General features: G+C 42.2%; 1 protein-coding gene across 1 annotated transcript; it reads right to left on the reverse strand.

The window, feature by feature from the left end:
• Nucleotides 1–1,029: 1,029 nt before the first annotated feature.
• AMER2 (APC membrane recruitment protein 2) lies at nt 1,030–6,561 on the reverse strand. The gene is made up of 2 exons (XM_083363075.1): nt 5,470–6,561; nt 1,030–5,295 (listed from the first exon to the last, which is right to left on the reverse strand). The coding sequence occupies exons 1-2, from the start codon at nt 6,335–6,337 to the stop codon at nt 4,415–4,417; spliced, it is 1,749 nt and encodes a 582-aa protein (XP_083219201.1). The 5' UTR covers nt 6,338–6,561; the 3' UTR covers nt 1,030–4,414.
• Between the last annotated feature and the right edge of the window lie 1,982 nt (nt 6,562–8,543).

Raw genomic sequence — 8,543 nt, forward strand, 5'->3', positions numbered from 1 at the left:
GTCATTTTACCTTCACATCCATATGTTAAGACAACAGCCACCTTAATATTTTCATTATCATCGTGCATTTCCAACAGAATAAAAAGAAAAATAACCTCATCTTGACACTACAAAATGACGATCACTGATAGATTACCACTATGTTTATCAGAACCATGTAGTCCTCAACTTACAACTGTAACTGAGCCCAGTCATGATCTTCTTAAACAGGTCGGCACATGTTTTACAGCCTTTTTGGCAGCAGTCGTGAACGCCACAATCATTAAGTGATCATTAAGTGATTGTTCACTATGTGAATCATTCATTAAGTGATCATTAAGTGATTGTTCACTATGGAGCAATTTTTGTAGAAAATGAGAAGTAAATGTCAGTTTCAAAATGTCATAAATCACAATCACCTGACCATGGGACACTGCAAAAGGCGGTAAAAGTAGGCTGGTTGCTGAACATCCAAAATGTAGTCACATGACTATGGAGGGTCATAAACATTAGAGCAGGGGTCCCCAACCCCCAGTCCATGGACCGGCATTGGTCCGCGGCATGTCAGCAACTGGACCGCACAAACAAGCAAAGCCCCATCTGCAGGATGCAGGCAGCATGCAAAACCATGCCCCCTCTGGTCCGTGGAAAAACCTTTCTCCACAGAACCAGTCCCTGGTACCCCAAAGGGTGGGGACCTCTTCATTAGAGCTTTTAATCTGGATCATTGTCCCTTTCTGAAACTCCGCAATAATTTTGAATAGTCACTAAGCAACCCATCATAAGTCAAGAACTACTTAAATATATTTCCAATTAATTATGAATACTTTGAATCGTAAATTGAGATGAATATTATGCCTTGAAGCTGTATTTATTGATTTTCAGAAAAGGACAAGATGAAAATGAAAAATGAAAAAAATGAAAGACAACATATGTTTAATTTCTCATTATTCATGGAAAGGAAAACTTATAGTTAAATCTATTATTTCTTCTTATAAATATTCTACAGATAAACAAAATGTGTATGATGAAAGTTTGCAAGAGAAATAAGGAAATTTAAATATTGTTTAATATTTTAAATGGTGCGCCGTTGTTTTGTTCTGTAATTAACTCATCTCACAAATGACAACATTCTATTTCCATTGCAACTTTCAGCTCCCTGAGCTCTTATGTATGCATTATTTTTATAATAATACAAGGAGCCTGTTGATAGACTTGCTTAAACAGCATGCAAAAGGAAAGCATACCCTTCATTGATATAAAACAGAATAAACATTTCTTATATATTACTAGCATTAAAGCTCTGTATCCTTTACATGTTTCCTTCCAAAATATTACAGTTACAGTACAAATAAAAATGGTTTCATCTGATGTAGTTGCAGAATTCCCAGGGAAAGGGCCTACATTAAAGTGAGCCACTCACTATCTTCACCCTATTTTTAAAGCAAAATCAGACTAAATACCCATCCCTTTCTCATGAAAAGGTGATTAACTGTCAAAATGATCTGAGCGGAATTGCTTTGTATATCCTTGATCTTATCCTTTGGAAATTAATATACTTGCCATTTAGCACTTTGCAGAAATGTGTGCATGTATGGTATGTGTAACCATAGGAATATACATGCATATATATACATTAGGTTTGCATAAAGGAGTGCACCTGCAACAACCCACAAATATATTTTGAGACAATACCATATATAAAGTATTCCACCAGATAGTGCCTTCACATTCTAATAAGCATGCATTTTATATGGGAGATCTCAATATTTAAGCATGTTTAGAATGGATATTTCAGGCTTGAATATACAGCTACATAACAAATATAGAAAGGCTTTGATTTTTGCTTCTTTCACAAAACAATGGATGACATGACCCACCTCAAGTTTCTGACACATTATCTACAAACCATTAGAAACAGTTTTCTTACTTTCTAGAACTTGATGGTTAAGGATCAGAACCTATATATGCAACATTACAGTCAAGACACATTATTAGCTGAATCCAAAGATCATCCTTGCTTTAACCTCATATTTGTTTTTCTTAACTAGACATATTAGAAATTCCCTTTGAAAATTTCAATGAGAGCTGCTATTTGGGATAATAAACTTAAAGTCCACTTACAGCACAGAACATCCATACTTCAGAGCATGACCTATGAGTAGAAAAACCTGGCTAGGATCTCAAAAACATCCTTAAGTAGTTCCACATGCCTCATGCAGAAAGGAATAGACTAGGTTTGTTCCTCCATTTCTATTCTGCATAGCAAACTACTTATGAAAATGAACCCAAAGATGTTTTTTCACGAAGCAACTCAACTTTCTTGTTTTTCTTTGAAGACATTTCACTTCTTATCCAAGCAGCTTCTTCAGCTCTGACTGGATGGTGGGGAATGGAAGTCAGAGCTGAAGAAACTTCTTGCATGAGAAGTGAAACTTCTTCAAAGTAAAACAAGATAGTCCAGTTGCCTTGTGAAAAAGGATCTTTGACAACTATGACCCGGATGACTGAAAATCTCAATAGACATTTATGAAAGTGAAGTTACTTGAAAAAGTAGCTTGTAGCACCACGTTGACACACCATGGATTCAGTTGTTCACAGTAAGGGGAAAAAAATAGGGGAAATACCAAATGACCCATTCTCAGGTATCTAAATTCAACTTTTTGGAGCTTGATCTTTACAAATAAACATACTGAATCTTGTTTTTTGCACTGCTATATATAGAGTACTTCAATATAATTTAATTAATATAAGCAATTAAACAATTGTTACTACATTCCAAACTTGTATTTTTAGCTTTCCTTTATTAGTATACAGCCTCTATGCTTTTGATGTGTATTTTGTATACCTAGCTTTATTTACTGTAAAAGCTAAAAAGGTTAAACAAATGCTTAATGAGTAAAATGTTAGTCGTGTGTAATTTGTTATTTTTAGTTAATACTTTGTATCTAGTTTTAAAAGCAAATTTTAATTATAAATGCATCAATTTTGCAAATGGATTGACATAACACCCTACTGTTCCTATCTCTCTTGAAAATAAGTCTTTAGGCAATAATGATACTTTATTGAAAAGATGTCAACACTGTATAGTAGCTACTTCAGTAGTACTCATATATTCTGTGGCCCTCAACACGTCTATTGTTGCCTGAGATTAAAAGGGAAAAAAAGAACACTTGATGGACTAAAAGTTTGCCAGTTGTTTTATTTCATTACTATAGGGATTAAAATTTAGGGAAGCAACTACTTTAAATATATCCCAAATTAAATATGACACCTTTGAAAATATTAACATGTTGGCAGTGCCTTAATAAGCTAAACATATTCTGTCTTAGAAATTCCTAGGAATTAGCTTTGTAAAAAGAAAACACCTCTGGAACTTTGGCTCTGATGCATGCATCATCTTGCAGGATCATTACAATACAGTTTTTATTCTGGGGTGGTACAGCCTATATAAAATTTTGTTCTAGTTTACAGTATTATAGGAAGGCTCACACATTTAGAACCATAAAACTACCAAGCTATAAAAACTAATTTTGCTTCAACTCTAGTAAATACAGAAAGACATTTTAATTATTAAAAATTGTATCACTAGGAGTAACATATGCACCTATTTATACATGAAGTACAATTTATTGTATAAATGTTGTATTTGCCTCTAACTTGACACGTAGGGAAGTTCCCGGAACCTGATTAGTTTACGCATTGGAAAAATATTGATGTAAACATCTCTGAAAGTTCACTAGATGTCTTCAACATCCATTTATATTAGTTCAGAACCAAAGCAGACAGAAAAGCAAGCAAAAATATATCTTCCCATTATAGAAACCCACCTAACTTGTTAATCAGCTACCTTTAATGAACTAAATCTGCTAACAGTAGATAGCGCTCTCTATATCTCGAATTAAATATCTGAACTTTTACTGCTGTTACTACTATTTAATTATTTTTGACACTTTCTCACAGCATTGGAGCAAGCATTTTCAATATAAGCCAAAAACATTTTTTTAAAAAGTTTGTATATACTGAATAATTTCATTTGGTCCTCTTTCTCCCACAGCTCTGTCTTCTTAATACAAGTTTGCATTATTAATTCTATCTGGAAAAGTGGCCTCCAAAGCATTTTAGCGAATCAGGAAAAAACAGATATAAATGTTAAAAAAGTGCTCAAAAAGAAATTTATATATAAATATGTGTATGTGTGTGGGATATATATACACACACACATACATATATATATATATATATATACATACATACATACACACACACACACACACACACACACACACTGTATTTCAAGATGGAATTGAGAAGCAATTGTCCCTTGCATTCATCATTCATAAAAAGTGGAAGTGTCTTCCTTTAGATGAGATCAAGGCCAAACTGCTTATCACAGGGTTCCTGAAAAGACTGGGATGCCCATTATTATTTCCTTTTATTTTTTGGCACTTTCATGATATGTGGCTGTTTTACCTGTTGTCCCTGCTAAGCTTCTGTAACTGGCTCGGTGTACAAGCACTTTTGAAACAGGGATTTTTGTTCTAGGAATCTCACTTTTGGTAGCCTGGTGGTGTACAATGTGATGGCTATTACTGGAATCCTGGCCATGGCTACCCTGTGGTGATGTAAAATGCTTGATACTGATGGGTATCTTTGAATCCTTGAGTGAAGTTGTATGGGTTTTGACTGGACAAGTAGTTGTTATTGGAGATAATGGCTTGCAACAAGTCACCGTGGTGATATTTTCTGCAGAAGTCACAGTTGCTGTGTTTTCATCTGGATCAGTATACAGATCATAGAGAGCATCCCCACTGTAGCTGTCCCTGGGAATGACCTCTTTCTGAATGCTATTAGTATTGTCTTCTTCAGGTCCAGGTGTAGTAGAATCCCAATAGCCCTCGTCACTGCTGGGGATGGCTTCCTGCTGCTCCTTTTCTCTAGTTTTCTGGTCTTCTTTCGGGTGGTGAACTGGAATCTGGCTAAGACCAATGTGCTTTCCATTTGCTGACCCATCCTGAACTCTCCTGACAAGCTTATCACCTTTGGAGGTCTCAGGAGGTTCCATCCTTCCTGCTGTCCCCTGTGGTTTCTCTTCAGTGTGTGACAATAAATCCCAGAACTCCTGAGTACAAGTGTCTCCCACCTGTTCAGGGCTGGCCATCTCCTCTCCTCCTCCCTGGTAAGTCACCACGCCGGCAGGCTTCTTGGAGGGCCCAGCTTTGCCAATCCCAGGGGCACTCCTCTCACTTCCACCTCCACCACTGCCACCGCCGCTGCCCACGTCATCTTCCTGGTCAGCAATAATGTCCCCACAGCCTGTAAGAGAGTCAAAGCTTTTCAGTGAAGTCACGTCAGCAAACATCAAACAAATACGGTCAATAGATGGCTCAGAGGGTGGATCAAGAGAGGAAGGGTCAGGGGCTGCTGCCGCCTCTTGGCTGCGGTCATACTTGGGTTCAACAGGGGGGGAAGACTTGATGGGGAGGTCACCTGTTTGAGCCGAGTCCTCCTTGATCTCTTGGCCATCACTACCGGTGGATTCAGGATGGACCTCTTTCTCCTGGGGCAAAATCCTGGGAAGCTCCTCTCCTCCGGAGCCACCCGGTGCCGGCTGCGGTGCCAGGTCTGTGGTGAGCACGACCTCAGTGGCAAGGGGATTCATTGGCTGATCTCCATCCTTAGCGACCAGAGGTGTCAGGATGGGGTCAGTGGACGCTCCTGGTGCTGCCTCCTCTTTGATGCACTCCAGGCTGGCGGTGAGGGAGCCTGTATTGAGGATGCTGGGACTGGCCTGGCCCTCGGAGCCCTCACCGGCGTCGGCGTCGTCCTTCACCCCGCCGCCTGGCTTCTCCCGCCGGGACCACCGCATGCTGCTGAAGAGCCCTTTGAGGCCCCCGCGCCCTTTGGGTCTCTCACCTTTGCCGCCTTCGTCGGAGCGGCCGTTTTTACGCAACAGCCAAAAGAAGCTGTGCGACTTGCCCGCCGCCGCCGCCGCCGAGGACGAGCAGGAAGAGGCGGCTTCCTTGGCGGCCACAGCGGCGGCCCCGCTACCCGCCACATGACCGCTGCCGCCGGTCCCTGGGCCCTCGTTCCTGCCGCTCTCCACCTCCAGCACCTCGGCCAGGCCATCGTGGGTCTTGCTCCTCACCATGCCCGTTCCCTGCCCGCCGCCGCCGCCGCCGCCTTCGCCGCTTTTGCTTTTGCCGCCGCTCCTTACACCGAAGATGTTGGGCATGGCGCCCCCGGATTTCCTTCGCTTAAACAATTTGAAGGCGGTTTTGTTCAGCTTGCCCGAGGGCGGCGGCGGCGGCTGCTCGCCCAGCGCGGTGGGTTCGCCACCATCGCAGTGCGCGTCCATGGCGGCGGCGGCGGCCGCGGCGGCGCTGCCTTCCCCTCCTGCAGCCCCCACGGACGCCTGCGCTTGATTTCCGCCGCTCGCTCGCTCGCTCGGCTCTCACTGACAGCCTCGACGCCGCCGCCGCTGCCGCTGCTGCTGCTCTGCCTGCCGCCCGTCACCATGGCAACCCAGGCAGGGCTGAGCAGCTTGCCTCCGCGTCGGGCCTGGGCCTGCGCCAGGCTCCGCCGTCCATGGCGGCCAACCTGAGCCACGGCACCCTCGTCCGAGCCGCGAGAGGGGACGGGCGGGGGGGGGGGAAGGGAAGGGGGCGGCTCCTTTCTTCTCCGCCGCCCGAATGAGGAGGGGGGGGGGGAAGGCTGGTTTAATCTAATCCACTTGCGGCGGCTGGGACTGCGGCTGCTCATTCGCTCAGCCTCAGGGTCCGCGTGAGGGACGCGGGCTGGGGGCGGGTGATTTGGAGCGTATGAAGCTCTTGCTTACACTCTACCGAAGCGGGAAAGATGGTCTCGGCTTCTCAGAGTCCCTCTCTCCAGGACTTGTTAGCCGAGGGTACGGTTTTCTACCGGCGGGAGTGATGGTGGGAAACGGGACATAAACGAATGCCGTTCAATCTCTGCTTCGAAAGTCCCCCTAAGTCAGGGGTAGGCAACCTTGGCTCTTTTATGACTCGTGGACTTCAACTCCCAGAATTCCTGAGCCAGCTATGCTGGCTCAGGAATTCTGGGAGTTGAAGTCCACGAGTCATAAAAGAGCCAAGTTTGCCTACCCCTGCCCTAAGTGCAGCGACCTTTGGAAAGAAGCTGAACCCTAGTTCCCTGTTCTAACCTTGAAGCTTGAATATCCATTCAAACCAAACAAAGCAGAGGTTGCAAGAGCCAGTTTGGTAGAGATTAAGGCGCCAAAGCTACAAATCAGGAGGTGGTGAGTTCTAGTTCTGATTTAGGAATGAAAGCCAGTTAAGTGAGCTATTCTTTCTCTCTCAGCCCAACTCACTTCATAGGGTGGTGGTTCTGAGGAAACGAGGAGGAGGAGGATTAGGTATGTTTGCCACCTTAAGCTATTTATAAAAGGAATAAAGGTGGGATTAAAAAAAAGAATGCACATGTTGAAAACTCACCATGGACTAAGCGGGATGGCAATAAACTTGGATAGAGTATGATGCTGTTCTTTGAAAGAAAAACATTTTACAGGTAGTCCTCCACTTACGACCACAACTAAGACTAGAATTTCCGTTGCTGAGCAAGTAGTCATAGTCACGCTGGATTTTATGACCTTTTTGCCACAATTGTTAAGTAAATCACGGCAGATATTAACTGAATTACATAGTCATTAAATGAATCCAGCTTCCCCCGTTGACTTTGCTTTTTTGGAAGCTGGCTGGGAAGGTTGCAAAATGGCAATGAGTCCGGGGTGCTGCAACTGTGTAAATACAATGGCAGTTGCCAAGCTTCCAAATTTTGATCACTTGACTAGGAAAGCTGCAAAGGTCCTAAGTACGAAAAGCAGTCACTTTTTTTCAGTGCCATTGTAACTTGGAACAGTTGCTAAATAAATATTGATAAGTCGATACTACCTTATACTTCAAAATACAGCTCTAAACCCCCAAATGCATTTCATAACTGTTTAAGCAATTAACCAGAGGTTCTGAATTGGTTATATAGCAAAAATAGAAAATTGATTGCATCAAGCTGATGCAAAATGCAAAAAAAAAAAGGTTTTGACTCAGCCTAGTTCTTTTATTTCAAGAACAGCAGCTGGGTCATGTTTTTGTATCAGAACTATGTAAAAGAAAACAGAACTATGTTCACCCTTTTGCTGCATTAAATTGAGATAGCTTTCCTCTATCTTGGTGCTTTTAAGATAGAACAAAAATCTCTGGAGATCCAATTAACATCTCCCATGTGTCAGACAAGACTTCTCATTGCCCACAAATCCTTTTAAGAACAAGGTATGTTTTGTATTCATTTGCTGTAGTCATGGGTGATTCTGCTTTCCTGCAAATGTTTTATCCATGTCACTTTTCAGAAATTATTTTGAGGTCTGCGATTAGACTTGTCACTATGATGCTATTTATATAACTCCAAAAATGCAAGTTCAGATAAATTAAATTATTATATGTACTTATATGTCAATCATAAACATATTTAATACATGAGTTTTGTTTATGCCATGCTATGGACAATTATGAATGTATTTTACATATGAT

The sequence above is a fragment of the Vipera ursinii genome (assembly GCF_947247035.1).
Source record: "Vipera ursinii genome assembly, chromosome: 4".
In the NCBI taxonomy this organism is placed as follows: domain Eukaryota; kingdom Metazoa; phylum Chordata; class Lepidosauria; order Squamata; family Viperidae; genus Vipera; species Vipera ursinii.